Source organism: Monopterus albus, unplaced genomic scaffold (genome assembly GCF_001952655.1).
Source record: "Monopterus albus unplaced genomic scaffold, M_albus_1.0 scaffold94.1, whole genome shotgun sequence".
Taxonomy (NCBI): Eukaryota; Metazoa; Chordata; class Actinopteri; order Synbranchiformes; family Synbranchidae; genus Monopterus; species Monopterus albus.
In genome coordinates, this window is record NW_018127974.1 from 1,954,967 (window position 1) to 1,974,728 (window position 19,762).

Genomic DNA, 19,762 nt, shown 5'->3' on the forward strand with positions numbered 1-19,762 from the left:
GACAAGCTTTCATGCATATAATACTGCCAGTTCCACGTTTTCCACACAGGTGAGTTGTACAAAGGCTCTCATGGTATTCAATATGTACTATAAACACTTATACAATAATCATACCTGACAATGATAAATAAAAAAAGCCAAGCCTACATGTAAATAACACTGCCAGTGAGATAAACATATTGAGAAAATGGAAATTAACTCAGTGTGCTGCACCTTTAATCTAACAGTGCTTAAGTGTTACAAACTGCTTTGTTAAACAATGTTTTAAAAAAAGTGCCAGGGTTCCCCCAAACAATTATGGCGCAGTGCATTGCATTCGCAAGCACAATGTGTGCACGATGTCAGCGGTTTGGGTTCGGCCAACAACCCATGATGCAGGTCCACCCCTCTGTCTCTCCTCTTTCCTGTCCACCTCTCTTTCCTCATAGAATAGTAATAATAAAGGCAAAATGCCTGAAAAAAAATACAAAAAAAGTGCCTGTATGCTAAAATCTATGTATTAACAGGTAAAGACATGATTTTGTTTTATAACATAAATATACACAATAAACTATGATTAAATTATCATTATAATACCTAGATTATATACAATATATATAATATAATATAATAATAAATGGATTACAGTAATAGATGGACAAAACAATGACTCCGACCGCCTACTGTTAGAGCTGTATATAGGGGAGGTTGTGATAAAAAGTTATTAAATGTACTGTAGCTAGTAAATGTTAGGTGTAAATGTAGTAAATGTAGCGGAAGAAAAGGTATTCCCTCTGAAATGTAGCTGAGTAAAAGTAAACATGTAGAAGGGGGACCCAGGACTCATGAAAGGGTGGTGGAATTTTCAGTGTTAGTCAATTTAAGGTTAAATATAAGAAACTGTAAAGCAGGGAATTACATATTGGATCACTGTGCAGGCTGGTGGAGTGTACTGACCTGTGAGAGCCTTCTGCCACCTGGGCCTCTTGTCCACTGACCCAGTATTACATAGATATAATACTCTATGTAACTGGGTTTTAGGAGCCCAGGGTGAGGAACATATGGTGTTCACACTTAACTGGTTCAAATGTAACTACGATTGACTTACAAAAGGTATGTTTTGTAAAAATACAGAAATTTACTGACAGGGCTGAACTTAGCACAGCTAATGCAACTATAAATGGTCTTATATAGCACCTTTCTACGCAATGAAGCACACACAGAGCGCTTCACAGTATTTCCCATTCACACACACAAGCCACAGCCAAACACTAGAGATAAATGGCTCTTAAGTCTAAACGAGGTGTGCTGATTAGAATCCAAAACCACTCATCAGGAAACAAACAGCTCTCCTATTTATAGCTTTGGGAGAGACTTGCTATTTTTTAATAAATATGGACTTGACTGTAGGTGGATAGGATGATAGTGATAGCATTGTGAAAAATAACATCGTTGCAGTTGCATTTGCCATATGCCATATGCATTTTACAGAGAGAACATTCACCTTGACACCCTCTTCTGCTTAATGGTTATTCTACAAGGCAACAGTCTGTCATTTACTGTCATCCCGTGTCTGAGTTAAGTTGATTTTACTGAGAGCGCTTCCGAAAGAATACTCAAAAACACATTTTTCTTTTCTATTTATCTGGTGAGCCGTCCTGGGCATTTTTCAAATGCAAGATTACACCGCCATCTAGTGGACACCTCACACATTGCAGGTAGTATCCACCAAAGGACTGTACATGTTCATCCATGCTGCTCTACTCGTTTACCTCACTGCAGGGCTCAGCCAGAACTAGGGACGCCCCAGTCCTGTTTCTGGTCTTAAAGCTTCAGTGTTATTCTAAATCTGATTTTTGTTATTTTATTATAACCTACATTTAGAATAGAATGGAGAATAGGGTTGCTGGAAAAAAGACACAGCCAGCATCATAATATTTTGTATACACTATAGTATTTTGTATGTCATCTGTGAAAAGCAGTGTAGGCAGGGATGTCCTGTGGCAGGCAGGTTAGGAGATGAAGTACACAGTCCATTTTCCTCTATTCCTCACTAAAATGTGTTGGATTGTTTCACTACAATTGAATTCCTCACTTGTCTTTGTTTTTTCAAATGTGACTTCATACTTGTGTCAGTTAGCATGTCTCAAAAATGTTTTAAAACTGTCCAAATCAAATATATTTGTTGTATGTTTGATCACAGTGTTCACCAAGTAATTTTAAACCAGCTTAGAGGTTCAGAGTTTGACATAAGATTATCAGCACAAGGCTTACTGTAATTTGTTTTTAATTCACTGGAAACATTAAGATGACATCAAGATCATATCATCACACTTGTGTGCAAATTGGACAAGGTGAAAAACACAACTGTATGGGTGCAAGGTCCATACAAGGTCTAGGCTCCAGAGGCATGGATGGTCACAGATTGTGAATCTGTGAATTATTTAAAAGCAGTTTTACTCAAAAAACATAAAGGCTATGTGAAATTTTAGCACAAATAAAATAAAAACAATTAGGGAGTCACACATTAACAGTCTTATTCTGTTTCAGTGTTTAAAATTAGGTTTAAACAACTGTACATCCAGCGTCTATCCTCCGGACTACACTACCCAGCATACAACAGCACTTGCGCAACCCAGTTCACTGCCCTCCCTGTGTTGTTCTCGTGTTAAGTGACATATTTTACTGCAGAGTGGCTCACGCTAAAACCAAGAGACAAGATATCTGAGCTGTCCAAAACCCCCACTATGGCTACTCAGGCTATCATGAGCTGCCGCTTGTTTGTTGGGCCTAGTAATTTGAATAATGTCAGGAAAGTCTTCGTGCAGTGTGTGAACGCGAGTATTCAGTGGATGTGTTCCAGGGCAACGCGCAGGGAAAACGAAGTTGAACTTGGAGACTCGACCGCTCCTAACTTCACCGCATCTCAGAAAAGCGGGTCAAGACAGGTACTGACTCCAGGTTCTACTTGGTGCTGAGGTTAGATGTCTCATCACAGGCTAGTTACTGGACTGAGGTCAGTTACTGAAGAAAGGCACGTTAGATGACAAGTTATGTCACTTTGTAACGTGGCGTTAGCTCTGCCCAGTTTACGGCCCAGTAAAGGGTAAGCTCTGTCCAGTTTACGGCCCAGTAAAGGGTAAGCTCTGTCAGTGATGTATAGGGGGTTTGTAGGACGACGCAAGCAAAGTGCATATAGAGCAAATCTATTGCAGCAAATAGTATCTCATGTCAACAATGGCAGCTTTATTTACAAGCCTAATTACTTTCAATTTCACAGCTGTCACTGGCTCAGTCCTGAATCAATATCTAAGTCAATATTTTGGAGATGGAAAGATTCCTGAGATCAAACCAGAGGAGCAGATATTAGATGTTGATTTCTTTCTTTGACTAGCTTTAATGAGTCACATGTTTGCCATGGTGCTCATGACCTCTGACCTAACATCAGCCACTGATCACAGTCAAAGGTCATGAGCCATTTGCAAAGCCATGTGCAACTCCCACACTGTGGCTGGCTTAGGGAGATCTTTAATCTGATAATCCTTTATTTAACTGTAGCTAATTCAGGGTTATCACATACTTATCTCTGTGTTTTACCCAGAATATGCCAGGCCATATCCACAGGCTGAGGCACCAGGATATGATAAAATAAACACACCAATATTTTAAGAGGAAAAATCTTGCGTTTGATGAAAAATGATTATCCAAACAAGACTTAGCAGTCCTACTGTACGCTCGTTATCAGCCGTTTCTGTGTCAGATCAGTTCCACATTGCCTTTTTCCTAATGGCTTCATCCCAAGGAGACGTTTCAAGACAACATCACACTACCCTTTTCGCCGTTGTTGACCGACAGCTTTGGCCGGAGGCACAGCTACCTGCGCATCTCCCTGACCGAGAAATGCAACCTGCGCTGTGAGTTCGTGATCCCAATGTGACATATTAAAGGTGTTGTTAGCTGCTTTAGTTTATGCAGGTACTTGAAGAAACCACATTCAATAGTGACGACTGTGCTGCTGTTGCTACTACACTCACCAGCTTTACCACTCTGATAATGTTTGATTTCACTGATCTTCCTGGAAACACTTTCCCCCTCTTGGTAAGGTCAGGGTTCACTGTAGGACAGATAGGATTCAAAGATGCTTGAACAATTTGTTGTCATCGTACTGAAGAACAGTTGGTCCCAAGACAATAACACTTTGTTACTAAAGAAGGAGGAAGCAGCAGAACTTAAAAAAACATTTTAACCTTTATTTTACCAGGGTAAAGTCTCATAGAGGTTTAAAACCTGCTTCTCAAGGGGGCCCTGACTAGACGGTGACACACAAGTTTACAAAGTAGCATACACAGATACAGTATTCAACAATGTTACCACAGTTCACTGAACTGAACAATAAAACAAGATAACAGTCAGGTAATAATCAAGATATGATCTAAAACAGGAATAGGAATAAATGGTTTCAAGCATCAGTGAGTTTTGTAAGTGATATTGTCAGCTTAGGCTTTTTCCATGAAGAGGCTAAGCGCTACATAGGTCCGACAAATGCAGGTACACATCCCAGTATTGTTGAGAATCAAGAACCAATTTTTAAAATGCAAATACCTGCTGGATGCAAATCTATGTTGGTGAGAAGGTCAGCCGTCTTCTTCTTCTTCTTCTTGGCCATGCGAATTATCTTCGCTGAGAACACAGGGCTCCAGTTTTCAGTTAGTGTCCCAGAAGAATTCGAATGTAATATTGAAAAATCCTGAGCAATCTAAGTACAAGAGAAGACACAGATGCAAAAGAAAGTGTTAGACACAAACAATAGTAAATTGACTCAAACTTACTATGTGAAATGCGAACTCATCATAACCGGAGTGTCCAGTACAGGAGACAAAAAAAGCAGTTATCTGCTTGAGTGGTGTCGTCTCATTTGATCGACTCCACTGTGCTGTACGTGGTCTCCAGCATGTGTTGGCCATATGTTGTTTTTCACCCATTCTCTAAATTCTCCCCAGTGTTAGTCTACAGTTGGTCCTCTGCCTGTCTTCTGCGTTCTTTTAGTTCATTCTTGTTTGCTTGAGTCTTGTTAAGTTTCTTTGCATATAAATGAAATGATATCTTATATCAAACTTTGTACAAACTACGTGTTCTACTGGTTCAGGTTTTATGTGATGAAGTACTGTAATAATTGGTTGAAAACAACACTGTTAGCATGTGGTTGATAAAAACATTTCTCAATGATTAAAATTTTTGTCTGCAATGAGAGAAAAGAGAAATTTCCACAAAAATGGGTTGAATTGCTCCACCCACTCGTGTTGGGTTGAATGAGTGCAGGTCAGATAAACCTGACCTTATACCTCGCCACCTTGTAGTCTGATGACATCGATGCAAAACTTAAACTTTGATTTTGATAGTCCACCGCATACGTACAGCACATAAGCTACTGAAACATTAGATCTGTTCAGTCCACACCGACTCCGACCTCTGTGCAGCATCAATGTCGTCAGGACAGCTGTCTGTCTGTCAGCAGGTCAGTGACCGGACAAACACTCTGTGGGGATTACCCTTTATTAAACACACCAGAAGGGAAGAAAACGCAGGTCTCTGAGTTGGTGTGGACTGACACAATTGAAAAATTGGGAGTTTTATGTGTTGTGTGAGAGGGGCCAGTGACAAAACGCTTTCGATGACAACTGACCTTGATCTGTAGCAGCCAAGAAAAATACACAGATAAACGCTCCCATCAGAAACAAGCTGTGGGTATGTATTCTAGATTAATAAAGACACACACACACACAACAGTAAGTGTGAATGTGTGAAAGTTTTAAACAAAACACCTACTGCAATGTAGGAAATGTGTTTCTCCAGCTTTTTTGTGTGTGACAGTGTAAATGCTTCCTATCTGAAAAAGGTTTATGTTGAATTGGATGATCATCATTGACTTTTGCTTGTCAAACAAAAACATAAACCCTTGCTAATGTAGGGTAAAGGCATCCGTTGAGTGGCAATTTACTCCTCTTCCCATTTTCAGGTCAGTACTGCATGCCAGAGGAGGGGGTAAAGCTTACACCACGGGGCCAGCTCCTGTCCATCTCAGAGATAATGACCCTGGCTCGCCTCTTCGTCCGGGAGGGGGTGGACAAAATCCGCCTCACTGGAGGAGAACCCCTTATCAGACCTGATGTGCTGGATATTATTGGTAAGAAAAGCATCAGTGTGATGGGGGCTGGTTATTTCAGCTATTACTAAGGTGTATTAAGGCATGACATCATTGTGATTCTGGTGGCTGCCAGCCTGTCTCATTAGTTCACCATAACTTATGTAGAAACATGGGTGTGTGCACTACTACTTGATATTGCATTTTATTATTTTAAAGGATAAAGCTGGTCATTTTCTGTATTAACAGTATTTTTAGCAATCTCCGTACAGAGACTAAAGCCAACAGTGACTTGCCTCTACTCATGGTTAATGTCTGTCAGTCCTGGATCAGCTTGTTTGTCTGTGCCATAGACCTCCGTTGTTGTTCTAAAAAATTAAAAGCACATGCTGCACTGCGGGATATATTTCTTCATTAGCAAACCCCAGACCTGAGTGTGAGGAGCTAGCGGACTTTAAACAAAGCAGAGAGCTTGCACAAGATTTCGTGCATGCTCACTTGACCCTGACTTGTACCGATTTTAGGACATTGTGGCCACTTGGAGCCTTTGGTGCAAAATAGTTGGGTCTGGGGTTTTGTAATAAAAACCATCACCATGTGCAGGGGTGATCTATCACAGACGAGCAAGCTGACAGAACGACAGAAAATCATAAGTGGAGGCAATTCAATGTCCGTTTTAGTCTCTTCATGGTGATTGCTGAAAATATTATTGATATAGAAAATGACTGGCCTTATCCTTTAAATCATGAAGGACCAAGTCACACAAATTCTTGCGTTCTTGTACCACTACAAACATTGATGCAACCAGCTTTCACTGTTTATATGCAGTGCAATTGGCACTGAAAAGGCCAGTGAGGACCACAGGCAGCCATCAGCCCCATAAAATCAACAGTTGCCATTTTGTCATGTGACAGGGCAACGTGACTCTCATTAAAGTTTACTAGAGTGAATCATTTATATGTTAAATGGGAACAGTAGCCAGACTTTTGAGCTTTTTGTTGTTGGTTGTCTGACAGGAGGTGAAAACGAGAAGAGTGTATATTTTTTTTCATGGTGCATCCATGACGTTAGTAGAATGTTATCAAAAATGTACATTCACTGTTTTCCTTTCCTTGGTAAAGATACTTAGCTGCCTCATGCAGTTGTACTCACCTGACTACATCACCTGGATTGGTGTGTAAAGTTCGTAAACGGCCGGTTTTCAGCGTTGATCTGTGACCAGCCTGAGATTCACTCTGAGATTTCTGATTCTGTGCTGATCAGATTTAGAGGCACCACAGTCTACGCTGCGTGTGTAGTGGCACAGACCAAAAAGCTTAATGTGTGCAGCATGTAGCATCTCACGTGCACCTCGCATGAGGCTTGCGCTCATGTCTGTACTGGACACGTGTTCAGTAGTGCATTTAAAGCGCCAGATGTTCAAACAGCGCACAGAGGAGCCTACAGAAACTCACTGGAGAAGGGAAAACTACTTCCAGAACCCTGACAAATAGTACACAGTGAGGGAATTAATGACTCCATGTGAAATTCATGTGTATGTACAGTGTGTCCAACCCGAGGTAAAACACAGGAGATACAAAGTACACACACTTGAAAAGAACTGTGTGCTCAGTAGTGACGGACGTTCTTCTGTTTCTCTTACCTGTTGCACCTGTTTATATCTGGAGAAGTACAACTGTTGCACTTCATTTTGAGTTGGAGGGTAAAAAGAGTGAGAAGGACCTTAATACAATGTTTTATTTGTATTACAGTTTAATTTTTCATTAAAGGAAAGTTAGAAAATTGTCTGTGTATGCTGACAATTACAGTTCTTAGAAAGAAATAAAATTGGAATCAGCCAATATAATTGCAATTTTTTAAAGCTAACTGACAAATTGTTTCGTTTGATATTATTAGTATAATGTTTTGCCATTTGGGGTAGGCCTATGTTTTGTTAGCTTTTGTAAATTAAAGTTGTGATTAAAAAATAAATATGAACATTTTTGATCAAGTGTATGTAAACTATATTTTCTATACCAAATATACTTTTCAACTAAATGGGTCATCATTTTGTCCATTGCACCAGGTACATCTGGCATGACGCCATCCTGGGTTAAATATTTAACAGCTACTCTTAGCCATTTTAAATTAGTGATGCATAAATCTCTACTTAGCACATGCTCATATACAGCAAACCTGAGTACACCCCTGCAAACTACTTGTAATACAAAAGTCAGGGTACCTGTGACCACTCTGACAAGTGATTCCATGTAATTCTAGGTCTCTTTGCATGACAGTATTATAAAAGAACTTGTGAACACACCAGCTTTCTCATTTTTGGCCTGGGTTGTGTGTAATGCAACATGGCTTCACATGGTAAGGAATTACCTGAACAGGTATTAAAAAAAAAAAGCACACTGTAAGACTTGATAAGATCAGACAAGAGGATATAAGAGCATCAGTAGCTACTGAACATAAGTAGAAATATACCCCATTAATTCTATTCTTGGTTTAAAATAAACACTTCAATTTTGATGCCTGCAACACATTCCAGAAACGTTGGGACAGTAAAGCGTTTACCACGTCTGATAACAGAATGCAGTGGCTGGGGTACTTGCTTCTCACTTGGCACAAGAATTATCAGTGGAAATCTGTTTCTGTGGCTGGTGATACAGTGAAAAGGACACTGCATAAAGTTAACACATTCAAGAAGTAAACCATTGCTCACAGAACTACAAGATTAGACTTTGCCAAAGAACATGAAACAATGCCTTTTGAATATTGGTAGCACACTCTTTGGTCAGATAAAACCAAAATAAGGTCATTTCTGAAGAAATTACATTGAGAGAGCTGTTATGCTTAGAAGTTGCTAAATGTTGAAATGCTACTGCATTTAAAGATATAAAAGTGGAGCCAAATAATAAAAAGTTGACAAAGCAAATTACAAAAGGAAAAGAAGGCAAAAGCAGAAATGAGAGAGAAAAGCGGAAGGAAAGAAAAAATAAGAAACAAGGGAAGGAAAGAGAAAGCAAAGAAAGGAAACAAAGGAGCAAGGAAGGATAGCAAGAAAGGAGAGGAGAAGGATAGCAAAAAAGGAGAAAGGAATACAAAAGGAAATGAATAAAAAGGATGAAAGAAAGGTGTGGAGGGCAGAGGAAATAGATGAGAAACAAATGATGATAGAAGAATGGGAGGAATAAAGGAAAGAAGGCAAGAAGTATGGAAGGAAATAAGGATGAGAGGAAGGAAATAAGGATGACCAAGCCCATAGATTGACCAAGAAGGTCAGTCTACGCATTGCTAATGTTAGAAGTATTAGTAGTATCAGGAAGTAGTGGTGCAGTCAGAAAGAGCTGGATGAGAGTTTCTCGGTGCCTCTTACAATGGGACTGAATGGGAGACTTAGCACTCTGTGGTTTTGGCCATCTTTGTCAAAAAATGTACATCTTGTCAGAAAAAGAAGTGCAGTTCCTGAATACTGAGAGGTTTCTCTACGTATTTCATATGTACATCATTTATGAACTTTGAAAGAGAAGAGAAGAAAACAGATGAAGTTGAGAACAATTGAAGGGGAGAGCCTGCACAATGAAAATTCTTAGAATGCCACAACAATACAAGTGAAATATAAAGTAGATGAGCAATAACACAAATCTAAATAGGCAGTAAAATCACAAATCTAAGGCACTTTAAAGCAGCAAGTGAAGGGAGCAAATAAAAATACAACAAGAACACAATATAATTTAGAGAGAATATATGCTATGTGGGAGCCACGGAGTGCAAATACTCAGCAGTGACTGTGCAATTATGCATGTGCAAAATGAGTATGTGAACACTACAGATGCTATTGGTAGTATTAGTAGTAGTAATAGTGTAAAGCTAGACATTTACTGAATGTTTTCAAGAATTCACATAAGTAACTTAAATTTGAATATCACAACACCACTCATGACACATCAGTAGGAAGTGACAGATGTGTTTTGCTGCTGTTAGCTAGCTAGCCATCGTTTTCTTGGCTGCAGTGAAACAAAATAGATTGTTGAAATGACAAAATGATGTGCGACACAACCTTGCACCAGTAAAGGCATCAAAGCATGTGGCGTGACCCTGAATACATTAAATTCATACACTAAACATGTTTTTTCTCATTTATTTGACAAGGTGGTCCTTGTCAAATTTTTAATTTTTTAAAAGTGGGCCTTAAGTTACAAAAGGTTGAGAATAAATTTTGTTGTTTACTGTGTATTATTATTAGGTTAAGTCTGAACTTGCTAACAACTGGTGCAGCTGGTTTCATGGGAATATTGTACACAAATGCTTATGCTTACTCCACATTTCTCTTCCTTCATGTCTCCTTCTCTCCCTCTGTTTTTCTCTCGTTCAAACATCTGCGCTCCCTCTACAGCAGAGCTGAGGAAGTTGGAGGGCCTGAAAACCATTGCAGTAACGACCAACGGCATGAACCTGGCCAGACTTCTCCCTAGGCTGAAACATGCTGGCCTTGACCTGATTAACATCAGCCTGGATTCCCTGGTGCCTGCTAAATTTGAGTTTATTGTCAGGCGCAAAGGTAATGTTGACTTCATGACACACAGGAAATTGATTGAAGTATACCACATAACAATAGATGTAATGGTGTAAAAAAAGCTTAGAAACACATTTTGATTCTCTGCTACAAGATAATCTTGTGATAATAGAGATTGTTGGATAATATAGCTTAAGAATTCAGACCTGGAGCAGTGGCGTACACCGATCAGCCACAACATTATGACCACTGGCAGGTGAAGTGAACAACACTGACTATCTGTTACAGTGGCACCTGTCAGTGTGTGGGCTATATTAGACAGCAAGTGAACATTCAGTCCTCAAAGTTGATGTGTTGAAAGCAGGAGAAATGGGTAAGTGTAAGGATCTGAGTGACTTTGACAAGGGCCAACCTGTGATGGTGAGATGACTGGGTCAGAGCATCTCCCAGTCTGCAGGTCTTGGTGGGTGTTGTTGGTCTGTAGTGGTTAGTACCTACCAACAGTGTCTAAGGAAGGATACATGGTGGACTGGAGACAGGGTCATGGACGCCCACGGCTCACTGATGATGAGGTTGATCTACTATAGATTCAACTTTTAAATTTCATTTGTACTGTTCAAAACATTCCATTTTGTATGAACCTTTATTAAAATAGTTGAAATTGATAAATACTGTGCACTGGTCTCTATGAAGAGAAAGATTCAGCACCTAGAGTGGTAAGGCTGCTGAGTTATCTCTAAAAGTATTTATAACAGTTTTTACTCCATGTACATATGTTTTTCATGCAGTGGTCAACACATTCATGCTCTTCTTGACAGTATAATTATGGACACAAATGGATTCACAGGGTCTGTAATGCACAGATGGTCAGCATCGTGTTTTACTATTGTCCTTGTTGTGGTTCATTCATTCATTTTCTACCGCTTAGTCCCTGAACGGGGTCACGGGGGGGGCCAGAGCCAATCCTGGCCGGCAATCGGGCGAAGGCGGGGTACACCCTGGACAGGTCGCCAATCCATCGCAGGGCTAACACATAGACGAACAACCACACACAGACACACGCAGCTTGTGTGGTTTTGTCCGCAGTTTTTTTTACACTAAGACTTTTAGTTCTAGAAAATAGTGTAATAGTGTTACTTTGACTCTGCTGTTTTACTTCTGTTACAAAACCTAAACCAACACTGTGTGTATTTGTTGTGGCTGTTGTGGGTCAGTCCCACTGGGTTACAGAAGGAGCCTGTTTTCTATAAATGCACCTGGGCTGGAGGTGATAGCAGGCCAGAGCTCTGGGTGCTTGGCTTGTGGAAAGCACACACAGATGGCCTAGCTGAGATTAGGAAATGAATGCAAGACAAAAGAGTGATGGCGGTACTGGCACAAAGCAACCTCATTTTTTTTTCTTTCCCCAAAGGCTTAGCACACATTAGAGCCTGAATGAAATCTTGTCTCATAGCCTTGTTTACATATCAGTGGTTTGCAGAAGATCAGAGAGTTATTCAGGGTCTCAAAGTGATCCCAGGAGTGTGCTGTGTTACCTAAAACATCCCATCAGTCACCCACCATCTCCACCTCAGATTGGAATAGATAACACTGAATTTAAAGATGCCAAGGCAGCAGTAATATGTTAAATGCAGAATGTTATCATCTTAAGTTTAAATGTCATCAATTTCTTTTTTTTTCCCAGGGTTCCACAAGGTCATGGAGGGCATTGATAAAGCCCTTGACATGGGATTCAACCCTGTCAAGGTATTAGGCTCACCTTTTCTTTTCCAATTTGCATTTACCTAGAAATGTTTACTATATTTTCACCTCACCTAGAGTATACATTTTTTTCCTGATCATTTTGTTTGTTATTGATTCTCCTTTATTTGTCTTTTTTTTTTTAATTTTCCTATTTCTGTGGTCATCGACAGAGCACTTGGTCACACAACACAAGAGCCGCAGACTTTGAACAATGAACCACATTAGCTTTCCTGCTAAGGTCTTCTTCTCGAACTTATAAACATTAAAACACATTAGCAGTGCACCAAACAAAGGTTTGGCAATTAAATATTGATACATGCATCTCTTGTGAGGCATTTTATTTTTGCAGATGCCAGTGTAGTTGCTATAAAGCAGGGGTTTTCAACTAATTGTTACCCGGGTACCACCATTCTGAGTAAGAAATGACTTGAGGACCACTGTTGTGGGGTGGATAGACCGTATGGGCACTCTTTTAATCCTCAAAGTTACCTTGGCTTTTCTAAATGTTGTATACTGTATTTGCATAAATGTATATATGTACATGTTTGCATAAATTCACAAGCAGTAAGTAAGACATGGAAATTAGTTCAAAATCTAAAAGAAAAGGAACGATTCCTACAGTGAAACATTGTTGAATAGATAGTCAGGGACCACCTGCAATGCCTTCGTGGCTACTAATGGCTGCGGACCACTGGTTGAAAATCCCTGCTATATAGTCCAGCTACTGTGTGCACATGGCTTTGAATTTGGTGTCATTACAGTTGAGACATAAAAGCCTTCTGGGAAGATGAATGTACAGCATAGTGATCCGTGTGCCTGCTGCTGTGTGCCTCTGTAGGTCAACTGTGTGGTCATGCGAGGCGTCAATGAGGATGAGCTGTTAGATTTTGTGGCTCTCTCAGAGAAGAAGCCTCTGGAGGTGCGCTTCATTGAATACATGCCCTTTGATGGTGAGTGATCGCTTCCCACGGTGTCTTCTTGCACAGGGAGACAGATTTAAATGCATAGCTTAGGCATGAACAGGAATTTAAATGTGGCAGTTCTGTTATAAAATGGCCATTGCTCCTGCAGCAGGTTTCAAATGTACACTGTCCGGTTGAATATTTCATATTCAGATTTCAGTTAACTTATATGGGCATCACATATCACCAGTAAAATTGTATTATAATGGCATAGAATGTTTTAGCCCCTTGGAACGGCTTGGTTTTATGTAGACTAAGCTTTTACAAAGTTTGTCAGTTTAATGGTATTGATATGCTACACCCTGCGCTGACCCAAACGGCCTCTTTGCTCTGTAGGCAACAAGTGGAACTTTAAGAAGATGGTGAGTTACCAGGAGATGCTGGACCACATCAGGCAGCAGTGGCCCAACCTGGAAATGCTTCAGACTGGGCACACAGACACCGCAAAGGTCAGTAACTCCAATTGTACTGCAAACCCCATTTCCAGAAAAGTTGGGATCTTTTCTAAAATGCAACAAAAACTAAATAGTTAATTTGCTTGAGCCTTTGTTTAACTGACAAAAAGAAAAGGTTTTCAATAGGGGTGCACCGAAATTTCGGCCACCGAACATTTTCGGCCGAAAAGGCCATTTTTATTTCGGGCCGGAATAAAAAAAACACGCCAAAAATGCCCTGCCCCGCCCCACCCATCATATCCTCGCTCAGCACAGGTTAGGTTTCACTCACGCTGGAGCTGTTATATCACGCGTCTCCCCATCAACGACAAAGCATGTCAGCGGTGAGAGACTCTTCAGTGCAGCATCTCATGTGCTTAATGAGAAGAGGAACCGTCTCTCCAGCCAAAAAGCAAGGAATAAAAAAAACACGCCAAAAATGCCCTGCCCCGCCCCACCCATCATATATATATATATGCATCCTAAATTTTCGGTTTCGGTTTCGGCCCAGAATTTTCATTTCAGTGCATCACTAGTTTTCAGTGTTTTCACTGACCAACTTAATTGCATTTAGCAAATATAAACAAATTTTACAAAACTTTTCATTAATGCAATGTATTCATGTTGGGCTGGTGTGTGCTATTTAAAATTTCTCTTCGAAATGTTTTGATAGTTCCATTGGCACATTAATGAATGTGCAACACATATTTGTAGAGGTGGAATTATGGATTCATGGGTTAGCCAACAGAAAACTGAAATCAGCATTCACAGTCTTGTGAAACATGCTCCACATGGCCTGGTATGAGCCAAATCATGTTCATATATCATTGGTTTGCATGCTTGTACCCACTTTTAAATCTTCCACATGGACAAATGTTTGATGCTCTTCTCTGTTTTGTAACAGACATTCAAAGTGCCAGGCTTCCAAGGTCAGATGGGCTTCATCACTTCCATGTCTGACCATTTCTGTGGCTCCTGCAACCGCTTACGCATCACTGCAGATGGCAACCTGAAGGTAAAGCCACAGTTGTGCTTTGCTGGATTTCAAGGAGCTGTTAATGTGATCTGTGTTAATGTACTGTTGTGCACATTCTGTGTGTGTGCACTGTCTAGGTTTACATGTAAATCTAGAGATAAATAACCTCATCCTTGGTTGAGAAAATCCCTCAGTTTGGAGCCTCAGTGATTCTGTGTTCAATGCCTTACCTTCTTTCAGGTGTGTTTGTTTGGTAACTCCGAGGTGTCTCTCAGAGATCTGTTACGCTCTGGGGCATCAGATGCAGAGCTGCTGCACACCATTGGGGCAGCTGTGGGCAGGAAGAAGAAACAACATGCAGGTAGACTTGTGTACATCACATCATTTGTGGAGAATACTCACAGATTACTGAGAAGTTTGATGGCAGGTCAACTCCCCCTGTCTGTCTCTTCAGGCATGTTCAGCATCTCCCAGATGAAGAACAGGCCTATGATCCTAATTGGTGGGTGACATGGCTGTACGTACAAATCTCTCTCCGTCACTGCACAGTCGTGATGTATTTGTGATGTTATTATTGTCTTGTGTCCATGTGTTTGACTACCGTTCTCTTTTTCCAGCAGGCACCACCTTCCAACAGCCTTTGTCACTGCCAAAGTCACAAGAGATCCAGGGGACTTTCCCCGTGGTTTCCCAGCTCACAAACAATTCCACATTCCTCTCTGCAGCAGCAGCTCCTCACACATGTCTTTCGGGCAGCAGGAGACTTCTGAATAGAGAGGAGTTTTTGTGCCTTCCAGATGCCACTACTTCAAAACAGGCAGCTCATATTTACTGCTCTAAAACCTTAATGAGCTGGTCTTCCCCTGTTAGGTCACATATCAACAGAGAAAAGCCTCATGTAAGGGGCAGCCTCCATAATGTAGCACCCCTTTACTTCTCTGGGTTTGGCAGTTGTCACACCAAGTTTACTAGTTTTACTACACACACAAATGTCATGAACAACACTATTGAAGACTGTGTCAGGTACACACAAGCCAGAGGTCCTAGTACTTTAAAGACCCACATACTCAGGACCTCAGGAAGACCTGTCTTATGCACAATACTAATGAATGCCAAAATAAGTCCACCACACCACAGTGTGAGGCCATGCCACAACCACAGTTCCAATGAAGACCCTGCGAGTTCAAAGTTGGGCACAAACCTGTCCAACAATTCCCTGGACGAAACCACTGGAGCCCAGCTGACACATACAGACGCCCAGGGCCGAGCCACCATGGTGGATGTTGGGGGGAAACTGCCCACACGTCGAACAGCCACAGCCCATGCCACTGTCATCCTGGGTCCCACTGCTTTCCATCTGCTTCGGGATAACCAGCTGTCTAAGGGTGATGCCTTGGCTGTGGCGCAGTTGGCCGGCATTATGGCTTCCAAACAGACATCAACCCTCATCCCGCTCTGCCACACGCTGCCCTTAGACCACACCTCTGTTACCTTTGCTCTGGATGAGCTGCAGAACGCTGTAGTCATCACAGCAACATGCTGCGCTACGGACAGGACAGGAGTGGAGATGGAGGCTTTGACAGCTGTTTCTGTGGCAGCGCTGACGGTCTATGACATGTGCAAGGCAGTGAGCCATGGCATCATAATCACAGATGTAAAGCTGGTCAGTAAGACAGGTGGGAAGAGGGACTTTCATTGTCATCTTTGACACCTACCCCCAAACACACACACACACCCACACACCAGTGAATGTGACCCAGGAAAGCTGAGAATACATGAACTGTAAGCATAGTGGCTGCCCCAGCTTTCATCAGAATGGTAATATTACTCTACAAACAAAGTTTTATGCCATTAGAATTATTTGAAAGATGTAATCACGTAGAAAATTTACACTTAGGGGTCTTAGCCTTAATTTGCTAACCTCTGCTAATAGCTTACTCCAGTGATAGTTTACCAGTTTAAGTACTTCCCGTGCGATATGATTCATGCTGTCTAAACAGTGTTTCTGTTTACTTTAATTTAGCAGGTTTTTTGGAAGTAATTTTAGAGTTATTCAGGAAAAAGACTTGCAACATTGAAAGACTTAGCACAGGTGTAGGGCTGCAGTGTGTCTCTGTCTCTAGAGGGCACCCCAGTACTTCATTTTGCCTGGAGGTTTTCCAGTGAAGAAACAAACTGAGGACCTCCACATTACTGAATCCATATGACCTTCACAGATAACTCCATTTAAAATGAAGCTCAGCTGAAAGCTGGCACAGGAGGCAACAGCAGTAGAATAATAAGAGCTGAGCAGTGTATATTCCAGTGGCCTGGACTGTGAAATACCGCATAGCCTACTCTGTGTTCCTCCACACAGTTGCATTGCCATAATTTACAGGAGTATAAGTGGTTTTATAATTTAATTTTGAAGTTAATTCAGTTGTATCAAGTCTGCCTTTTCCCAGAGAAGTGACTTCCATAATTTGTTCATGATGGCAGTTGGTAAATTAATCAGTGTCAAGTTGTGAATTTACTGGACTTCATTAAAAAACATCTTTTTCTGTTTACACCTGTAGAAATTGAATGCTGGAGTTTTGTACTCATACCACATTACAGGAGAGGATGACTGTAATGTCTTTAGCTTTTCCTCTAAAATAGTGACTGATGATACTAATAACCTATGATACCGCTGAGGATTTACAGTTGTTTTTATGCCTCTGTGCATAGCCACAGCCAGGGGCATTGTGTTTTTGGGTTGTCTGTCTGTCCATATGATTCTTGTGAAAACGCTATGTGAGGAACACCTTGAGGCAGTTTGTTCGAATTTGGCACTTCGACTCAAGGATGAGCTGATTAGTGGTGGTCAAAGGTGACCTCACATCTGTCCATTCCCATGAGGAATACAACTGCAAAGCTGTAGTTTTTGTTTTATTTGTCCCTTCAGAATGAACATGACCCTTTGTATTTTCTGATTTGATGATTGCTCATAATATACAATTGTATGAAGCTGAGTTATTCTTTGCTTGGACTGCCTGATGAAATGAAAGCCGATGTAGCCTCCAGGTATTACAGTATGTGTCACATTTATTCACTGTGTTGTCTGGTCTGCACTGCAGATAACAGTTTAGCTCATTTAGCATTTCTTTTTCTTGTATATAAATTTTAATATTCTACATTTTCTTCTGTGATGTCTTAACTTTGTTCACCTCATATGAAAGTGATACAGTTATTCACACAAAAGCATCAACATGAGAACAACACACAAAACGGCTGCTAAGATGAACTACAGCTCTATGCAGATAAAGTCTAGATGTACATATGTCATATACATACATGACCTAAGTCCCTGTGCTCTCTTCACTGACCTTGAATAGAAACTACAAAGTCGTCTTCATCCTGTGTTGTACTGTGTTCATGCACCACATCAGCTCGTAGTATTAACATCCTTCTGAAGACCCCTCCATGTGATCACATACGTATGTAGGACTCAGCCCTGTCTCTCCTCGATAACATGTTTTTACAGAAGACAACCTGACCTATCAGAATAACACAGTCATTAACAGATGGTTTCCTGGAGCCTCTGAAACCCTGAACGCCACCTGCCTCCCACCATTACAACAGTCTGGGTCACAGATTTCAACAAACTGAACCTTAAAGAACTTCTGAGTTTACAGAGCTCAGCAGTGTCTCCATGATAGTGAGGAAACCAAAGGACTTTGAGTATTCGAAGTAGAAACACATCTCCTGGACTGTTTGAATATTATTAATGTTACATTATTATTGCTCATGCACTTCTGTCAAAGCAGGATGTTACCACTGGAGTTGGTTGAGGTGCAGCTAACGATTATTTTCATTATGGATTAATTTGCTGGTTAGCCTGTTTTCTCCATTACTTCATTGACTGGTTTGTACAAATTCTGACAATAGTAAGAAACACCGTAACAATGCTATAAACAATTATCAAAATACAGGGTGGGCCACAGAAACATAGCCTGCCTACAATACCGGTGCCACAGGCAATAAGGGTACACGGGCTACTTTTCTGTGGCCCATCTTGTAGTTGCTGACTGATCCTGTGTCAGCCTCCCCATTTGTTTTTCTTTATGAGGTCAGATGAGATCAGCGGGTGTCAGTTTCTGCCATTACAGTGCTCATATGCATAAACAAAATCTCTTGTGGGACATCAAGCTCTCATGGGGGCCCTAAGCAGATGCTTGTACCTCAGGCTGGCTCTGAGAATGGCTACAGGTCTAAGTACACCTTCATGTCCCCCCAGTAAAGACAATGATAACGTGCCTATACCCATAGCTGAATGGCAGCATTTGGCAGTTATAAATTTGCCAACAAGACCGCTAGGTAGTGACACGGATGTCGCCATGCTGAGGGAGTGGGTAAACAACCTGAGCAGGATGTACCAAGAACTATATGAGGTGGTGTCAAACAGGGAACACATTAAAATAGTGATAATGAATTTTATGAGGAATGTATAGAATGGGAGGGAAATAATGTGTGTGAGGGTACTAGTGCGGGGGCTGTCAGGCAATCAGCATGCTGAAGAAGTACAAATGTTGGAACAGGAAAACACAATGGAGGACATGGGGGAAGAGAAGGATCAGCTATAGCCATACAAACAGGTGATGGTGGTGGTCAGAACAGTATCAGCATCAGCAGTGGCAGCAACAGCAGCACCATTAACAATGTGTCAAGGTAGCAGTCCAGCAAGGCACTTCTGAAGTCCAGCATCTGGACTTCAGTCTATTTGGTCCAGATGCTGATGGAGATCCCTAGTATCAAAGTTACTCTGCTGTATCTTACCCTCAACCTTCCTCTTATAATCCACTTTTACCAGCCTCAAACTCCTCTTCAGGGCATACTGAACCTCCTTGAGCTTCACCTTATCGGAGGTGGCCGGTCTGGTGTCTTGGTGCAAGGACAATAATCTCAGCCTCAACATAGACAAGACGAAGGAGATGATAGTGGACATGAGGAAGGAGAGGAGAACTCATCAGCCACTGTTCATCCGGGGGCTCGAAGTGGAGAGGGTGA

At 41.1% G+C, this 19,762-nt stretch overlaps 1 protein-coding gene across 5 annotated transcripts; it reads left to right on the forward strand.

Moving 5' to 3' along the window:
• Window positions 1-2,595: 2,595 nt before the first annotated feature.
• Window positions 2,596-18,320, forward strand: mocs1 (molybdenum cofactor synthesis 1). 5 transcript variants are annotated; one of them, XM_020608665.1, is made up of 11 exons: window positions 2,596-2,927; window positions 3,782-3,893; window positions 5,996-6,163; window positions 10,503-10,667; window positions 12,307-12,368; window positions 13,204-13,315; window positions 13,664-13,776; window positions 14,666-14,776; window positions 14,978-15,098; window positions 15,192-15,254; window positions 15,358-15,448. In XM_020608665.1, the coding sequence occupies exons 1-10, from the start codon at window positions 2,727-2,729 to the stop codon at window positions 15,245-15,247; spliced, it is 1,221 nt and encodes a 406-aa protein (XP_020464321.1). In that variant the 5' UTR covers window positions 2,596-2,726; the 3' UTR covers window positions 15,248-15,254; window positions 15,358-15,448. The 5 variants fall into 5 exon arrangements, with proteins under 5 accessions (XP_020464321.1, XP_020464322.1, XP_020464319.1 ...); XM_020608666.1 differs by having other exon boundaries at window positions 15,355-15,446; XM_020608663.1 differs by having other exon boundaries at window positions 2,597-2,927; window positions 15,192-15,239; window positions 15,358-18,320.
• The last annotated feature ends 1,442 nt before the right edge of the window (window positions 18,321-19,762 follow it).